We start from the raw sequence: 20,235 nt of genomic DNA, 5'->3' as shown, positions 1-20,235 counted from the left end.
GGGTTGTAGTTTAGTAACTTATTATACTGTAAACTTTTCCAGACCTCTCTTGGTCCGAGGTGTGGTCAGCAGTAGCAACCCCTCCCTTATATCCACTGAAATCCACACATCAGATAAAAACAAAAACGGTACATTATAATGCTGCTATTTTATCAAGTTAATAATTTACTGTCCATGACAATTTGGTTGAGCGAGGTCCAGAAAAATGCAAATGCACGAGGTCCCACCTCATTCTGAACCAGGAGAAACCCTGCATTCACCGTTATATAATAATAATAAACTTTATTTGTAGCACCTTTCATACAGAAATTGCAGCTCAAAGTGCTTCACAACAGAAAAAAGACAGGCATAAAATGAGCACATAAAGTGCAGACATATAAAATCAGTTTTTCACATTAGGATCTAGCATCTAGCAATAGACAGTCAATTGTTCTAAATTAGAACTTGTAAAAGTAATATGACTCATATGACCAGTAAGTAGCCTAGGCCTAACAAAATTAATAGTTGGTTTCAGGTTGGTTGTCAGTTTGGCCATGGGTAGGTAGGGAATTTATTTTCTTTTCTTTTTTTCTTTTTTTTCTTTCCCACGGCGACTATGGATAGGGAATTTCTTTATTTAATTAAAATGTTCACAACAACATGGATGCATGTACTCTGCCAGCATGTTTAATATCCATAATACTAAATGTTTGACTAAGATTTCTATGAAACTTTATTCTTTATAAAAAAAAAAAAAAAAAAAAAAAAAAAAAAATCTTTTTTTTTATATATTTTTTTTTAAACTCATCAAATATATTGGGTCGCACCTAAATCGGCAGGGTCGGTCGGCAACCTGAAACCAACTATTAATTTTGTTAGGCCCTATGATTACTTGCCTAACCAACGTTACATGACTCATATGACCAGTAAGTAGCCTATGATTACTTGCCTAACCAACGTTACATGACTCATTATGACCAGTAAGTAGCCTATAATTACATCCCTAACCATTTTGTCATGCATAATTTGATTACCACAGTCCCTATTTTGCAAAATGTTTCCATTTATATAAATTATTTACAAATGTGTGTTAATTGCAATTAATCACAGCCTATCATTTGATTGTCACATCAAGGAAATTTTTATAGTTTTGACAGACCTAGTTATAAATAATTTGTTTTTCAAAACATGGTTATTTTGATTTTTTTTACTACTGGGCCAGTGAAAATATATGCAGGCAGGTAGAACTCTGACCTGACAAGTGGAAAACAGTCTTAAAGGGGAACTCCAACATTTTGGGAAATTAGCTTATTTAACATCTTCCCTGGAGTTAGACAAGAAGATACATACCTTTTTTGTCTCTGTGCGTGCATTTTAGCTTTGGGAATAGACGCTCCGTTAGCATAGCTTAGCTTCATCACTGGAAGTGGGGGAGGGTTAGAGCCTTACAGTGCCTTACAGTGTATTGCAAGGTCTGACATTGACCAAACTTGATATGCATGACCTTGGTGGGCTCTAGGTCAACTCCTGAAAAGGGGGTCAATGTCAGACCTTGCAATCAAAAGTTAGGGGGCGCACTGAAATTATAAAGGGTTATTAGCCCCCTAACTTTTGATTGCAAGGTCTGACATTGACCCCCTTTTCAGGAGTTGACCTAGAGCCCACCAAGGTCATGCATATAAAGTTTGGTCAATGTCAGACCTTGCAATACACTGTAAGGCACTGTAAGGCTCTAACCCTCCCCCACTTCCAGTGATGAAGCTAAGCTATGATAACGGAGCGTCTATTCCCAAAGCTAAAATGCACGCACAGAGACAAAAAAGGTATGTATCTTCTTGTCTAACTCCAGGGAAGATGTTAAATAAGCTAATTTCCCAAAATGTTGGAGTTCCCCTTTAAGGTTGAATCCTGACGGGTATCAGTTTCAGATAATTTATGCACTGCTAAAAGCCAATACCAAGTGCCATGTACACTACAGCATGTCGAGAATCAAAGCAAAACAACTTGATTTCCTGCATTATAGGCACACAGAAACATACTATCTCTCTTATGGAGAAAGATGGATCATGACACCCCAATCATTTTAGTCCAAAGACCCCAAACTGATGGTGCGTTCACGTCAGGTGGGAAGAAGCGGAAGAACCAGCTTCCGACTGGGAAAAGCCATTCACGTCAGCCTCCTAGTGGTAATTCCTACTAGGTCATATGAGAGTTTTTTATATACCCCGATATCTCCCACTTCGCGTCCCGAAATGCGGAAGTAACTATCAACCATCATGGCAGCAAGCTTGACGGCGATGTCAGCAATACAAGGTAAATACAAATCAAAATGATCACTTTGATCACATAATCAGAATAATACAATCATACTGCTGTACTCTTCATATGAAAAACGAGCTATACTTGCTGCTGTTCGTCTACAGTTGATTTTAAAGTAACTTGCTAACGACTTGTAGCAATAGGTTGAAATAATAATAATAATAATAGTTGAAAACTTTAACAGATTGCAGAATAGGTACAGTACAGCTCAACAAGCTTTTCTCCATATAATTGTCTTACAATTCATGAATTGTTTATAGTGTCTAGCTAGCTTGCTATTCACCCTAAGTAATACTTCTCCCCCCCCCCCCTTTTATGTCAGTGTTTGTGGATGCCGAAATGAGGCTTTTCTTCGATAAGAGTACGAAAGCACCCTTTACAGCATTGTTGTACCAGGCTACTGGAGATCCCAGGTACTACCTGGACAAGGCATTGACTATCCTGGTACAGTTGTGTCCAGCTGAAAGAGGAATACCAGGTAAATTCGACATGATTCATTAGCTCTACATTTATTAGCATTATTTATTTTGTGTGGTTGATAATGTTATTACAGTCAGATGTGTTTTACAATTAGACATGTTTTGATGTAGCCTATGACATTTCGTTTTTCATTGATATCCTGTTTATTAATATAGGACTTTGTGAGCCAGAAAAAGAGCAGCCAAAAGACAGGGAGCCGGTATGCGAGGGAGAGAGTCCAAGTGAAAGGAAGACGCCTGAACCTTCCACAAGCGGAGTCACCCCCACAGCCCCACTGCCAGCCCCACTGCCAGCGCATGATGGATTCAATAGAGATCAAACTCTGTATTTGATTGACCTAATGCGCCAACATTTAGAAGCAGAGGGGGATGACTTACCTAAATCAATTGCTGAATTAAACACTAGAGTTAGAATGGCTAAGGGAAAAAAGAAGCAGCTCTGGATGGAAATTGCTGCAAAACTGTCTGCTCGGTTTCAGCAGCAGTTCCACCCAGACAAGGTAGCAAGGAAGTGGAGCACTCTTGAAGATGGGTACAAGAAGGTTGTAGATAACAATAAAACCACAGGAAAAGGCGCAATGAGGTTTCAGTTTTACAATGAGATGAATGATCTTCTTAGGGGGCACCGGGGCAGCATGATATCTTCTTTCCTGTTGTGGCCTCTGCTGACGGGATTGAGATTCGGCGCCCAGAAGCACTGGGAACACCCACAGCCACCCCAGCTACCCCAGCCACTGGAGTCAGCTGTCCTCACAAGCGCAAAGGGCGAGTTGCAGAGGATGATGCCCTCCTACAACTGCTGAGAGACTCAGAGGGGGCAAGTCAGAAGCGACATGAAGAGATCTTGGGTCAAATGGTGTCAAACCAGACATCTTTTGAAAATGTTATGGCTTCCTTCTTGGAGAAAATGTAGGTCTGCCAATGCTGCTGTTATGCATATGTTATGCATTGTTGTGCATGTTGAAACTTGAAATAGCACTTTTGTATTTTTGTATCTAAAAAATATTAAGCATTTTTTACATGCATTGTTGTGCATGTTGAAATTGTAGGCCTGCCAATGCTGCTGTTATGCATATGTTATGCATGTTTAAACTTGAAATAGCACTTTTGTATTTTTGTATCTAAAAAAAAAAGAAGCATTTTTTACATGCATTGTTGTGAAATAGCACTCACAGTCACAGAGACACAGAATGTTAATGTGACAATACATTTTTTGTATTTTTGTATCTTAAAAAAAAAGCAATAGCAGAAGTTAGTTTTGCATTTTTTTTACTTGCATTGTTGTGCATGCTGAAATAGCACTCACAGATAAAACTGCAATAGAAGAACAGAACATTTCATTCTTATTTGTATATTTGAACAATAAAGCAAGGTTATTCTTTCAAAATGATGTTTGCTATAGTTGTTGTGCCCCTGGTATGTGGTTTATCCTATCAGCTGTACTGTAGTGTTATACTCTTATAACAAGTACGTGTTCATCACTGCCAGCTTCACTCTAGTCATTTTCATCCTCCACTCTAGGACATCCATCAGGATGGTCCTCGCATCGCCTACCAACCCCAACAGAGCACATATTATGCAGTGTGCATGCAGCTAGAATAAGTTTGACAATAATGTCTAGTCTTGTATTTTGAATACTGAGTAACCGCCTCCATCTACATTTTAACCGTCCGAAGGTTTGCTCAACCACAACTCGACCCTGGCATAACCGAGTGTTATTATGCTGGTCTTCCTCACTCAGCACGCCATTGTCTCGCTTGGGTGTGAGAATAAAGGGATACATATTGCCGATGTAAGCTGAGTCTCCTAACAGCTTGTATTGTCCCATTTTATCTTCCCATTCTGAAAAGAAGGTAGAGGACCTTAGAACTCTCGCGTCATGCACCTTGCCAGGTGCTCCAATAAAAATGTCTGTGAACTGCCCACATTCATCCACTATCCCCTGCAGCAGAATGGAGTAAAAACCCTTCCTGTTTAGGTAGTCCGTTCCTCTAACATTGGGTCTTTGGATTTTAATATGACACCCATCTATTGCTCCAATTATACCATTAGTGCCACATACTCTCCTAAACTTTTCTGCACTGGTGTGTTTGGCACGGTCATTTGGCCACCTTATGAAGACACTACCCAATTCACATGTTTTATCCAACACTTGTATTAGAACTTTGTGTGCAGCTCCTTGAGACAGGTCAAATTTATCAGACACTTCCCTGAATGAATTTTCATTAGCCAGGTACCACAGAAAAAGTACAACCTTTTTAACTAAAGGAACCCCCTCTGTCCCCCCTCCTGTGCCAGCGACTTTATCCAGTCCTCTTTGCTTTAAAAGGTCCAGGTACTGGTTGAACTGGTGTCTCGTTAGTCTCAGATGTCGCTTGAAAGTGTTGTCGTCCATATCCAAAATCAGCCGCCATGCAATGCCCGACTTCAAGATCCCAGGGGCCTCTCTCTCTCTGACAATGCAGGCAATAACGGACCTACAAAAACGGGGTCATTGATAGAAATAGTGGTGATTTAAACATAAGCCTAAAGTAATCCAAATAATAGCATGGACAGTATGTGTTGAGAATTCGATAGTTATGATTTAGTTATGATTTTGCAATAGTTTAGGTTACCATCTTCGTTTCCTTTGCTCCTCAATGTCTTTCAGAAGGAGATGATAATATCGGTTGATGGTAAAATATTTTATTATAACAATAAGGAGCGCCAAAAATAACACTGATCTTACGATCGCCATCTTGGATGTGGGCGTTTCCTCGAGTTCAACGCGTGAATGCTTCCTAGTTGTAGCAACAAGATGTCACCTGGTTCGTCCGCTTCTTCCCACCTGACGTGAACGCACCATAATCCCACACAGTTTTACATCTACACAGTTCATTAAAAGTAATAGATCAGGGTTAGGGCTGGGAGGTATACTGAATATGAATATGAATATTCCGTCATGGATCCGTGCAACGGTGTTACTATACCGCCATTCATGATATATAGATATATGTAATTTGTACTGGAAAACAATATACTGTTACATAAATACCTTTATAACGTTAAAACCAAGAAAAATAGTGATTGGCCACATCACCCAGCCCTACTCAGGTTACATTGGACAATCCTTTAAAAGAATGAGGCTGGTGTAATTGTATAGTTTTTTCTTATTATCAACATAGTCTACGAAAAGACCAAAACCTACAATGCATTTATTCTACTTACAAGTCTGGTCCGTCCAGCCAACACCAGATTATTGCTCATATCAAGAAGTCATAGAACCCAATTGTTGTCCAAAAAACACTAAAACAAGTCAGAGCCATGCTGTTACATACATTCAGTGGTTTGTTTTAGCGTTTTTTTTTGGTCCATCCCAGGTCCCTGCTAGCTCAGTGGGATTTCTCCATCCCTACTTCCCCATGTAGTGTCCCTTACAGGTCCCCGCTAGCTCAGTGAGATTTATCCATCCCTACTTCCCTATGTAGTGTCCCTTACAAGTCCCTGCTAGCTCAGTGGGATTTATCCATCCCTACTTCCCTATGTAGTGTCCCTTACAAGTCCCTGCTAGCTCAGTGAGATTTCTCCATCCCTACTTCCCTATGTAGTGTCCCTTACAGGTCCCCGCTAGCTCAGTGAGATTTATCCATCCCTACTTCCCTATGTAGTGTCCCTTACAAGTCCCTGCTAGCTCAGTGGGATTTATCCATCCCTACTTCCCTATGTAGTGTCCCTTACAAGTCCCTGCTAGCTCAGTGAGATTTCTCCATCCCTACTTCCCTATGTAGTGTCCCTTACAGGTCCCCGCTAGCTCAGTGAGATTTATCCATCCCTACTTCCCTATGTAGTGTCCCTTACAAGTCCCTGCTAGCTCAGTGGGATTTCTCCTATCTGAACTGCTCTAACCCTGCTGAGTAAGGCCAAAAAGAAAAAGAGCGAGGCCCACATGACACCGTTTGACCTCTAACCCCAAACACTGCATAGTGACCTAGTAACCTGACCTCCATTGCCATGACCCGTGAGCATTGAATTTCAACTAGGCAACGAGGCCATGATAAATAGTGGTTGTCAAAAGTCGTCATGACACAGAAAAGGGAACGGAGACGGCACTGGTTTGTTCATCAGGGCAGAGTTTAATATATATAATATATATATATATATAGGTGAGCCGCCAGCATGACTGAAAGCTAAGTCAGTATTGTCAGTGCACACTGCACACGTCAGTTGACTTGACACACATTCCATCTCCTAGTTCATTACCAGGGGAGATGTGTGAAGCTCAGAGGCTGATGCAGATGTTATGTGCAGGGTAGGAGTCAAGTCACCTGAGTCACATCCAATTCAAATCACGTCAGGAAGTGGGTTTTCTTTCCGTTTCATATATTTTCCTATTGGAAAAAAAAAGGGTCTTCTATCCGACCGTGAAATAATCCAAGAATGAATGCACCGCCATCGTGGAGGCGGTATGGTGGCCATCACCCGCCACAGAAGGCCATGAAGTTCAACTCCTCCCGACGTGCCCATCACTCTAAAAGTGTCTCTAAACCACCCCCTGGGCTGACCCTGCACTCAGACATCTCGGGTCAAATGCCTCCACGAGTCGTATGCAAACAAACTAATATAACTAACCAAAATCCAATCATTAGTAAATGGGTTGTATTTCTGATATATATTTAAAAAAAAAATTAACTGATGGAATTGAAAGTAAATTGACCCCAGCTTTAGTGTAGAGACGTGCACAGGGACGTACTCACCTGGAAGGGGCGACCCCCACCAGATTAGGCCCCAGGCCCCTGAAGAGAGAGCGAGGTCCTTCCTTCTCCAGGATCAACCTAAAAAAAGACACACAAACAATGTATTACTCTACCGCTCAGTAGCTCACCTGCCTGTTTTCCCAAGAACTGCATGTGCATGTGCTTCCAGGAACTGCATGTGCACGTACATGTGTTTCCAAGGTGACCGGTAGATCAGAGATCAGTGCTTGTAACTGGGACAAGTTGCCGTGTGGAATTTCACTTTGTCTGCCAATATTTATCAGCAGTGCATGTGGATGTGAAGTAGTAAGCAACTGCGTGATCTGACCAACGGTTTTGATACGGTTTCTTACTATGTTTGAAAACGATTAAAAAACAAATAGAGGCCTATGCCAAATATAACACAAGGATGCCAAAACATGACATGACCCCCTCATCCAGCCCTCTCTTTTTAGTTCCAAGATGCAAGGCAGCAGAAAGTCACATTGGCCATTGGATACCTTGCTAAATGCAAATGTCGGTGAAGGGTTGCTCCCCACCCTACACAGTGTATGGAAGAACCAGTTCACTGGGCGCAGTGATTTCATCACCTCAAAAGCCCAGTTTTTTAAAAATCAACAGGGCTTTTGAGGTGATGAAATCACTGCGCCCAGGCAGCAGTGGTTTGGCAAAGAAAGTGTTCAGAGTATATATCTGCTTAGAAAACGAAAATGTCTAATTCTTTTTCCCCCCCTTTTTTTTCTCCACGTGGTAAATACACACGTCACAACATGTTTACAGGAACGTTTTTTTTTTGTATTTTATTTTTTTATTATTTTTTAAACAAACACATAAACAAACATGACAACACACGATAAGATATACAAGCATTAGTTGACAGTGCACATCCAATGAAATCACATTTTAGTTAATTGTCATATATAGGATATACCCTTAATACCCGTTTACCTGATACCTGAACGTTTGAGTTGTATTTAGAGTGTATTTTGTGACTGTTGGGAACTAGGCTACACTGGCACACCTACTTCCAGTGAATGACGCTAAGCTAGGCTAACTAAGCCTAATGCATGCACAGAGAAGAAAAGCGTATGTATCGGCTCGTCTAACTCCAGGGCAAATAAGCTCATTCCCAAAAGGTGGGCGTGTTCCTTTAACTCATTGACTGCCATGCTGTTTTCCCATTCTTTACTCAATGGTGTCAGCGTTATTGACAATTTTCGCCATGTTTGCGGACCAATCGTGTGTTCTGTATTATAGCTATGGAGACAATAGTACGGCTCATTTGACAGGCATTGTTTATAGTGAAACTGAAACACTGACAAACCAGTTCATTTCTACACACTTTAGTTTGTGCGCTATTGCACGCTAAACATCGCCCCTTTCCAAAATAATCCAGTATTTTTTTCTAGATCGAGAGATATGACGTGTTATATGCATATGCCCAAACCGTTCAGGTTGTCCGCCTGAAACCTACCGTATATTATTTCCAAATCAAAAAGGTATATACCATATATAGATGTTTCTTCACAAAATCATCAAGGGGGGGGGGGGGGGGGGGGGGTCGTTTTTACGAAGCTGCATCGTTACCAAAAGCATGTTTTAGGTTTGGTAAAAGACGACGCTGTGATCGACACAAAAGCATGTTTTAGGTTCGGTAAAATATACCTAGAATAGACTTTACCTTAGTCAGAAGGTACTCCAAAATGAATAATCCCAGTAATCCCATCGCGATCGCAATTATTCGCATGCATTGTGAGGGACTTGGGGTGCTTTTTCAATGTATGTGATGTATAGATTGGGGGAAGATGGTAGCATCTAACGGTGCCAGGTCAGAGAGGGCAGAAATGTGTTTGGCTTAGCAGAGGTTGGTTCAGAGCGAGTGAGCACCACACTGAGCAGGGTGTTTTGTTTTGAATTCCGAGCTGAAGACATAACACTGATAGCAAGTGTCTCCCAGAGCGAGGGAGAGCGGTTCATCTTAATGAAACAGTAGAAACTGCATTTTAATGTGTGTAAAGGTTAAACGCGGTTGTCATGACAGCGCGTCGCCTGACAACCAGGAGAGGGGCGGGGGATATCGTTGCTATGACGAAGATCTATAAGTCGAACAGTGTTTCCGGTTGTGAGGCAGACCAAAGAAACGAATCCCACAGGAGGGAAGGGACCAAGAGACTCTCTCCTCTTATCACAGAGGGGGGGGGGGGGGGGGGAATGCCACATCATCATTAGCTTCGGCTACCACGAGGATGGTCTTGGCTAACGAACAGGCCTGACCACTGTTGGACTGAGAGACAGAGGGACAATAGACTGGACTGAAAGATCATTAGAATAGACTCTTCAAGGACAATACAATCTGTTAACATCTGAGCTGAGGTTTCTGTTTATCAAATAAAACCACGCTTTTCCTTGTAAGGTATTTCACGTTGTCGAAGTGTCGAATTCTTACGGAGGTGGAGAATTATTATGGTTTGCGGATTCTACTAACGGGGAGAGATAAGGATCTTATCAGCCAGTATTGGAGACGTTAGGACCATTAAAATGACACAACGCAGAGGAATTAGATGGAGAGCCAAAACAGACGAAGACGTGATACTGGCCAGTTTGATCAGGATCTAACAGTTGGTGCCGTGACCCGGATTATTGCTTGTTTTGAAGTTGCTTGAAAGGAAGAGACTATGTACAGTGTCGAGGCGTGAAGGGGTAGCCATGGACGCGAGCCAAGCCAGCGCCATGGACCCAGCGAGCGAGCCGAGCAAGGCCGGAGAGATAAACAGCGCCATGGACCAGAACAACTGACGGTGAAAAGATAAAGTGAGTCTCAACAACTTCACAAGCCAATAAGAAAACTAACAATAGTGTATCCGTAAACGTAATTAGTTTGAAACAGAGAGAATGCCAGCTGTAATAGTGTGTTTGAATAACAGCAGAGCGGCACCTGTTTTTGTTTTGAAAATCGAGTCTTATCTACAGAGCACAGAAGCCACTGTATAGGAGATGGGAAGGGAGGCAAAGGGGAGATGTTCATTCAATTAAAGGGGCAACATCGTATTTAGTTTGATTATTGTTCAAAACGCAGAAAGCGGGAAGCGGGACTGTGACGTGAAGGGAGCAGTGAACAAACGTTACGGGTGTGGTCGGTAGCGAGAGAATGTTTGAGGCATAAAAGGGACGGTGAAAAAAAAAAAAGGAAAAAACATTGAGCAGACAATTGAGCAGAGCCACGAGGGGTTTAGAACCAGGAAGTGACACGTCAGCTACAATCCTCTAGACTGAGTTTGGCCGCCATCTAGGGGGGCAGTGGGATAATACAGGCAAATGGAGGAGGAGTAGGTCGCCACCTAGTGGCGGAGGGGGGGTAGTGCTGGGGAGTTTCCATTACCCATAGGGGAATATTTAGAGTTTAATTTAATTAAGGAGTTTAATTTTTTCAAATTACCAACGGCTTGTGTGTATACACGGTGGTGTATGTAAGAACTTTGTAAAGGAACTCAAAGTGTGGTATAGAGCGACGTGACAGCTACAGGGCGACGGTAGACAGCCCCGTAGGGTATAGAGCGACGTGACAGCTCCAGGGCGACGGTAGACAGCCCCGTAGGGTATAGAGCGACGTGACAGCTCCAGGGCGCCGGAAACAGCCCCGTAGGGTATATAGAGCGACGTGACAGCTCCAGGGCGACGGTAGACAGCCCCGTAGGGTATAGAGCGACGGGACAGCTCCAGGGCGACGGTAGACAGCCCCGTAGGGTATAGAGCGACGTGACAGCTCCAGGGCGACGGTAGACAGCCCCGTAGGGTATAGAGCAACGGACAGCTCTGTTGTATGTTAGATGATAGTACGTGTATGCGAGTTAGGGGCAGGGAACCAACCTGCTCTGTTGTATGTTAGAGCGATGCTCTGTTGTATGTTATTATGATAAAAATAATATCGATATACAGGTTAATTAAATAGTTTAATTATTGAATGGGTTAAATAAGAATTGCACAGAGAGATGAGATGCGGTTTAATTAAATAAGTTTAATTATGAAATAAGAGGGAGTTCGATCTCCAGTGGGGCCTTCTCACACCTAATAAATAGGCAGAGTCTTGAGGGGACACGTCACCAGAAAGAACTGGCGCGGGCTGGGGGTCATCCGTGGGACGAACCAATAGAGCGCGGAGTGGGTATCGTTTAGCTGCTGGTGTCACGCCGGAAGACAACAAAACAGGGAACAGCCCTGTAGGATTAGATATGGGTGTTGAGAAGGTGGGGGACTAATAGAGAACAAATAGCGCCATGGGCTGTAGGACACTCACACCGTCCAACAGTCTGAAAGGGCGTGGCCATGGCAGGGGCTTGCAGAGGAAAAAATATATAGAGAACGAGATGCAGGCCTAAAAGCCACGGTAGACTAATAGAAAACACAGGGTCGAGTGTACAGAAAAACTGCCGGCGTGGTGTTTCTGCTTTCAGAGTCTGGAGAGGGCCGACGGCGGTGGAGATGAGCCTCAACCAAGATGACCGACAGGGCGGAGATGACCGACGGGGCGGAGACGGCCAACGGGGCGTAGACGGCCAAAGTCCAGCGGTCGCAGGCGGTGTTGCCCAGGGGAGAACGAGGCGGACATCGGAGGGGGCTTTCCTGCGGAGACGCTGTTTAGAGAGCGTTTTGAAACAACAGAGCACGGCGGTGAATCATGAACAAACAGGGACTTCCTTTCAGAGTCAATCGGGAGATCGAGAGACGAGACAACAGCGAGAAGTCCTGTGTTCATTGATTAGGAGTATGAGATATAAATGGAGGATTCATATACAAGATATATGTATAGAAGGATATATATATATAGAAGGTAGATAAGAGGGAAAACAGAAAAACAACAGGATATAATTATTGGGAGCAGACAGGGGGGCCCTAATTGTTATGAGTCGTTGGATGTTGTTGGTGTTGGTGGTCTGTTTCGGTTCCCTTTGTGCACGAAGGGGGGCGCAAACGGACATCAGGCAGCAAGATCACTGGGTTGACCGTGGGCCGTCTTCATTTCTTGTGCACGAGAGATGAGGTTGGTTTGCTTCAACCACAGGCTATTTTTGGCATAATTAATAAAAAAACCAAATAATGATTTATGATTCTGAAGGTTGATTAAGAATCAAAGGGGGGAATGAGGGATTTGGGGTGCTTTTTCAATGTATGTGATGTATAGATTGGGGGAAGATGGTAGCATCTAACGGTGCCAGGCATTGTTTATAGTGAAACTGAAACACTGACAAACCAGTTCATTTCTACACACTTTAGTTTGTGCGCTATTGCACGCTAAACATCGCCCCTTTCCAAAATAATCCAGTATTTTTTTCTAGATCGAGAGATATGACGTGTTATATGCATATGCCCAAACCGTTCAGGTTGTCCGCCTGAAACCTACCGTATATTATTTCCAAATCAAAAAGGTATATACCATATATAGATGTTTCTTCACAAAATCATCAAGGGGGGGGGGGGGGGGGGGTCGTTTTTACGAAGCTGCATCGTTACCAAAAGCATGTTTTAGGTTTGGTAAAAGACGACGCTGTGATCGACACAAAAGCATGTTTTAGGTTCGGTAAAATATACCTAGAATAGACTTTACCTTAGTCAGAAGGTACTCCAAAATGAATAATCCCAGTAATCCCATCGCGATCGCAATTATTCGCATTCATTGTGAGGGACTTGGGGTGCTTTTTCAATGTATGTGATGTATAGATTGGGGGAAGATGGTAGCATCTAACGGTGCCAGGTCAGAGAGGGCAGAAATGTGTTTGGCTTAGCAGAGGTTGGTTCAGAGCGAGTGAGCACCACACTGAGCAGGGTGTTTTGTTTTGAATTCCGAGCTGAAGACATAACACTGATAGCAAGTGTCTCCCAGAGCGAGGGAGAGCGGTTCATCTTAATGAAACAGTAGAAACTGCATTTTAATGTGTGTAAAGGTTAAACGCGGTTGTCATGACAGCGCGTCGCCTGACAACCAGGAGAGGGGCGGGGGATATCGTTGCTATGACGAAGATCTATAAGTCGAACAGTGTTTCCGGGTGTGAGGCAGACCAAAGAAACGAATCCCACAGGAGGGAAGGGACCAAGAGACTCTCTCCTCTTATCACAGAGGGGGGGGGGGGGGGGGGGGGAATGCCACATCATCATTAGCTTCGGCTACCACGAGGATGGTCTTGGCTAACGAACAGGCCTGACCACTGTTGGACTGAGAGACAGAGGGACAATAGACTGGACTGAAAGATCATTAGAATAGACTCTTCAAGGACAATACAATCTGTTAACATCTGAGCTGAGGTTTCTGTTTATCAAATAAAACCACGCTTTTCCTTGTAAGGTATTTCACGTTGTCGAAGTGTCGAATTCTTACGGAGGTGGAGAATTATTATGGTTTGCGGATTCTACTAACGGGGAGAGATAAGGATCTTATCAGCCAGTATTGGAGACGTTAGGACCATTAAAATGACACAACGCAGAGGAATTAGATGGAGAGCCAAAACAGACGAAGACGTGATACTGGCCAGTTTGATCAGGATCTAACAGTTGGTGCCGTGACCCGGATTATTGCTTGTTTTGAAGTTGCTTGAAAGGAAGAGACTATGTACAGTGTCGAGGCGTGAAGGGGTAGCCATGGACGCGAGCCAAGCCAGCGCCATGGACCCAGCGAGCGAGCCGAGCAAGGCCGGAGAGATAAACAGCGCCATGGACCAGAACAACTGACGGTGAAAAGATAAAGTGAGTCTCAACAACTTCACAAGCCAATAAGAAAACTAACAATAGTGTATCCGTAAACGTAATTAGTTTGAAACAGAGAGAATGCCAGCTGTAATAGTGTGTTTGAATAACAGCAGAGCGGCACCTGTTTTTGTTTTGAAAATCGAGTCTTATCTACAGAGCACAGAAGCCACTGTATAGGAGATGGGAAGGGAGGCAAAGGGGAGATGTTCATTCAATTAAAGGGGCAACATCGTATTTAGTTTGATTATTGTTCAAAACGCAGAAAGCGGGAAGCGGGACTGTGACGTGAAGGGAGCAGTGAACAAACGTTACGGGTGTGGTCGGTAGCGAGAGAATGTTTGAGGCATAAAAGGGACGGTGAAAAAAAAAAAAGGAAAAAAAATTGAGCAGACAATTGAGCAGAGCCACGAGGGGTTTAGAACCAGGAAGTGACACGTCAGCTACAATCCTCTAGACTGAGTTTGGCCGCCATCTAGGGGGGCAGTGGGATAATACAGGCAAATGGAGGAGGAGTAGGTCGCCACCTAGTGGCGGAGGGGGGGTAGTGCTGGGGAGTTTCCATTACCCATAGGGGAATATTTAGAGTTTAATTTAATTAAGGAGTTTAATTTTTTCAAATTACCAACGGCTTGTGTGTATACACGGTGGTGTATGTAAGAACTTTGTAAAGGAACTCAAAGTGTGGTATAGAGCGACGTGACAGCTACAGGGCGACGGTAGACAGCCCCGTAGGGTATAGAGCGACGTGACAGCTCCAGGGCGACGGTAGACAGCCCCGTAGGGTATAGAGCGACGTGACAGCTCCAGGGCGCCGGAAACAGCCCCGTAGGGTATATAGAGCGACGTGACAGCTCCAGGGCGACGGTAGACAGCCCCGTAGGGTATAGAGCGACGGGACAGCTCCAGGGCGACGGTAGACAGCCCCGTAGGGTATAGAGCGACGTGACAGCTCCAGGGCGACGGTAGACAGCCCCGTAGGGTATAGAGCAACGGACAGCTCTGTTGTATGTTAGATGATAGTACGTGTATGCGAGTTAGGGGCAGGGAACCAACCTGCTCTGTTGTATGTTAGAGCGATGCTCTGTTGTATGTTATTATGATAAAAATAATATCGATATACAGGTTAATTAAATAGTTTAATTATTGAATGGGTTAAATAAGAATTGCACAGAGAGATGAGATGCGGTTTAATTAAATAAGTTTAATTATGAAATAAGAGGGAGTTCGATCTCCAGTGGGGCCTTCTCACACCTAATAAATAGGCAGAGTCTTGAGGGGACACGTCACCAGAAAGAACTGGCGCGGGCTGGGGGTCATCCGTGGGACGAACCAATAGAGCGCGGAGTGGGTATCGTTTAGCTGCTGGTGTCACGCCGGAAGACAACAAAACAGGGAACAGCCCTGTAGGATTAGATATGGGTGTTGAGAAGGTGGGGGACTAATAGAGAACAAATAGCGCCATGGGCTGTAGGACACTCACACCGTCCAACAGTCTGAAAGGGCGTGGCCATGGCAGGGGCTTGCAGAGGAAAAAATATATAGAGAACGAGATGCAGGCCTAAAAGCCACGGTAGACTAATAGAAAACACAGGGTCGAGTGTACAGAAAAACTGCCGGCGTGGTGTTTCTGCTTTCAGAGTCTGGAGAGGGCCGACGGCGGTGGAGATGAGCCTCAACCAAGATGACCGACAGGGCGGAGATGACCGACGGGGCGGAGACGGCCAACGGGGCGTAGACGGCCAAAGTCCAGCGGTCGCAGGCGGTGTTGCCCAGGGGAGAACGAGGCGGACATCGGAGGGGGCTTTCCTGCGGAGACGCTGTTTAGAGAGCGTTTTGAAACAACAGAGCACGGCGGTGAATCATGAACAAACAGGGACTTCCTTTCAGAGTCAATCGGGAGATCGAGAGACGAGACAACAGCGAGAAGTCCTGTGTTCATTGATTAGGAGTATGAGATATAAATGGAGGATTCATATACAAGATATATGTATAGAAGGATATATATATATAGAAGGTAGATAAGAGGGAAAACAGAAAAACAACAGGATATAATTATTGGGAGCAGACAGGGGGGCCCTAATTGTTATGAGTCGTTGGATGTTGTTGGTGTTGGTGGTCTGTTTCGGTTCCCTTTGTGCACGAAGGGGGGCGCAAACGGACATCAGGCAGCAAGATCACTGGGTTGACCGTGGGCCGTCTTCATTTCTTGTGCACGAGAGATGAGGTTGGTTTGCTTCAACCACAGGCTATTTTTGGCATAATTAATTAAAAAACCAAATAATGATTTATGATTCTGAAGGTTGATTAAGAATCAAAGGGGGGAATGAGGGATTTGGGGTGCTTTTTCAATGTATGTGATGTATAGATTGGGGGAAGATGGTAGCATCTAACGGTGCCAGGTCAGAGAGGGCAGAAATGTGTTTGGCTTAGCAGAGGTTGGTTCAGAGCGAGTGAGCACCACACTGAGCAGGGTGTTTTGTTTTGAATTCCGAGCTGAAGACATAACACTGATAGCGAGTGTCTCCCAGAGCGAGGGAGAGCGGTTCATCTTAATGAAACAGTAGAAACTGCATTTTAATGTGTGTAAAGGTTAAACGCGGTTATCATGACAGCGCGTCGCCTGACAACCAGGAGAGGGGCGGGGGATATCGTTGCTATGACGAAGATCTATAAGTCGAACAGTGTTTCCGGGTGTGAGGCAGACCAAAGAAACGAATCCCACAGGAGGGAAGGGACCAAGAGACTCTCTCCTCTTATCACAGAGGGGGGGGGGGGGGGGGGAGAATGCCACATCATCATTAGCTTCGGCTACCACGAGGATGGTCTTGGCTAACGAACAGGCCTGACCACTGTTGGACTGAGAGACAAAGGGACAATAGACTGGACTGAAAGATCATTAGAATAGACTCTTCAAGGACAATACAATCTGTCAACATCTGAGCTGAGGTTTCTGTTTATCAAATAAAACCATGCTTTTCCTTGTAAGGTATTTCACGTTGTCGAAGTGTCGAATTCTTACGGAGGTGGAGAATTATTATGGTTTGCGGATTCTACTAACGGGGAGAGATAAGGATCTTATCAGCCAGTATCGGAGACGTTAGGACCATTAAAATGACACAACGCAGAGGAATTGGATGGAGAGCCAAAACAGACGAAGACGTGATACTGGCCAGTTTGATCAGGATCTAACAATTGGGCACGGCTAAAATACGGGAAACAATGGGTTCAGGCGATCGGATCTCTGACAGATTGCTATGTGGTGAATCACTTTGAGGGGGAGGGGTTGCCGTTGCACAGAGAGAGATACCCAGATACTAGACCCCCAGTTCAAAAGGTAGGGGATACTGCCACCTGGCGGGATTTGATCGTCATTGCAATTTTAACGTAGGCAGCGGTGCAAGGGAGACACAGGGAGGTCCGCACGAGTGTTTAGAATGGGGATCAAAGGATCAAAACCCCGAGAAATCTCGGGTATGGCGCTCAACGGTTGGCAACAAAACCCAAGAAATGTCGGGTATGGCGCAGAAAGAGTTAATGGAGGTAACTGGGAGCATGCATCACTCCTTTTGAATTTGGAAGATAATTTGGCTGAAAGTATTAGCAGTGGGGGGAAAATAACTATAGTGATATATTGCAATATTTTGTTGATTACATTGATACACTGACGAAAACATGAAACAAAACATTATTTTCATTCGGGACATAATGCAGTTGAAAAAGTTATAATAAATGTAATTGCAATATTGTGACTATTATTGTGATAATATCGTATCGGGCTGGGCGATATAACGATAATTATCGCGATATATTTTAATAATCGATAGCACAAAAAAAAATCGGAAAAGAAATATCGATATTTTATTCCTTTTTTTTCTGACCTGCAACATGGCAGTTTTAAAACCAGAGACAGTGGACAGACTTGTCTTTCTTGCCTGCAACTTAAAGTAATGGCTTTGCTTGTCCAAATGACAATACTGACCAAATTGAGATTTATTTTTCTCTTTTATTTAGTTTGCTTTCTAATTTAAAATACAGTTTGAAACCGTCTGTACACAGTAGGCTATGTGTGCTAGCAGAGCTAGTCTCCAGTCATGAGTCACGGTGCACATGTGCTGTGGTTTGTCCACCAAAAAAGCGCCAAAAGATAGAAAAGAAACTAGCAGAGCCAGAACTGTTCAACTCCCCTGGAGCCACAGCCAGCAGAGGTTTACTTTCGCTTTCAAACCAGCTGCAGCCTGAGAACTGGAGTGTGAGGGGATGTAACACTAAAGATGGCGGCAACGACAAAGAATTGCTGCAAAATAAACATACATCTGTTGTTTAAAAAATATAATTATTTTCTTTGTATATTCGATTTCCCCCCCCGCATTTTTTTATTGTTACTATCGTTATCGCGATATCATTTTTGGCCATATCGCCCAGCCCTAGCATTGGCGATTCCCACCCCTAGAATGTATGGGAGACAGTGATGCCATGAAATACACACTTTTCCTTTTCACCGTGGAGGAACAGTCCTGGCTTCACCACTGTGGGAGAGACTCCAGAATCCTACTCGACGTGGGGGTGAGTTAGATGGTCTGCTGGAGATGAGGTAGTGGCTAACACCCTACCCCAGGAACCACATGTAGCCCCTGCTGACATGGGATCAAATCGAACTAGGGCTGCAACGATTCTTCGACGTCGACCATGAAATTCTGTCGATTTGCATATTCATGATCGACGCATCATTGTTACTTGTTGCATGTGCCTTTTGCGGTGGAAATGGCAGACGTTCAAAGTCATAACATGCGCAACGTGTAATCTAACTAGTGCGCAATGAATCACATTCAAAATATAAATAACTGGGGCGCCACGGTGGCACACAAGTTCGTTACTGCGCTCGCAGTATAATCGCAGCGTCCGGGGTTCGAATCCGGCCGGGGGACCTATGCTGCATGTCCTCCCCATCTTCACCCAACTTTACTCTCTGCCTGTCCTATCCGATAAAAAGCTGTACAAAATGCTAAAAATAAATCATAAAATATATTATATAAATAATAATAATAATAATAATAATAATAATAATAATAATAATAATAATAATAATAATTATAATAATAATAATAATGGATTCAGTTTGTACCGCGCTCTACATTCGTGAGAATCTCAGAGTGCTACAGGAGATAAAGACAAAAGTTAAATGAATAAAACAATTTAAAATGAATAAAAACAATTAAAAAGACTAACAACCAGTGAAATGGAAGAACCTAAGAGTAAAATAAAATAAAAATAGTAAAATGAATAGAAGTACAAATAAAAGTAAAAGAAAATTCAGGCAAAAGCCTTGTTAAAAAGAAATGTTTTTAGGCCCCTTTTAATAACTTCTCTTAAACCACTATTCGTGATTCTGCCTAGAGCCAAGACTCGGCAGTGCGCATTTCGCTCACATTTGATAACTTCCTTGTGTCACGTCAACTCAATACCCCCACCTTAAATTTTAGAAGCTATGACAGCTCTTCAGCCCTGCGTTCTACAGCCTGTGACAACTCCTCTTGTGAGTCGCTCTGTTTCTATGTGCAGTGAAAACTCTGGGGGCTGAGCCTGTCTCTCTTTCCCTCCATCTCTGTACGTTACACTATATAAACTAACTGAATAGTTAATGATAATTAATATTTCACATCATTAGCAAAAATATTGTAAAATCACAAGTCTGCTATAAGCTATTCTCCCTCTCTTGTGCGTGTGTATAAATCTACTATAGGCTACTCTTTTTTACATGGATTAGGCTCATTCGCTTTAACAATCCTGATACATGAGCCTAATTTATTCAAAAGGAAGATGTTGATTTAAATATGTATATAGCCTATATAAAAAAAGAATTCTAATCGTATCTCCTGTGCTGGCACAAGCACTACCATAGCATGGAGTGGAGAGATAACACACAATACATAAAATAATGCATACTAAAAGGCTATTTATAATTTTTGGCCAGTAAAAAATCTCTCTGG

General features: G+C 43.4%; 1 protein-coding gene across 1 annotated transcript in view; it reads right to left on the bottom strand.

Annotated features, from left to right (window-relative positions):
- LOC311228747 (solute carrier family 25 member 36-A-like) overlaps positions 1 to 20,235 on the bottom strand; it is a gene marked incomplete at its 3' end in the record, with an annotated part of 65,225 nt that overhangs the window by 18,315 nt on the left and 26,675 nt on the right. Inside the window, exon 3 of the mRNA XM_084314690.1 lies at positions 7,511 to 7,588. Within this exon, the coding sequence (XP_084170816.1) occupies positions 7,511 to 7,588 (78 nt within the window). The remainder of the gene's footprint in view (positions 1 to 7,510; positions 7,589 to 20,235) is intronic.

The sequence above is a fragment of the Notolepis coatsorum genome (assembly GCF_963971535.1).
Source record: "Notolepis coatsorum genome assembly, chromosome: 1".
Classification (NCBI taxonomy): Eukaryota; Metazoa; Chordata; class Actinopteri; order Aulopiformes; family Paralepididae; genus Notolepis; species Notolepis coatsorum.
This window is presented reverse-complemented; position numbering and strand designations above follow the sequence as displayed.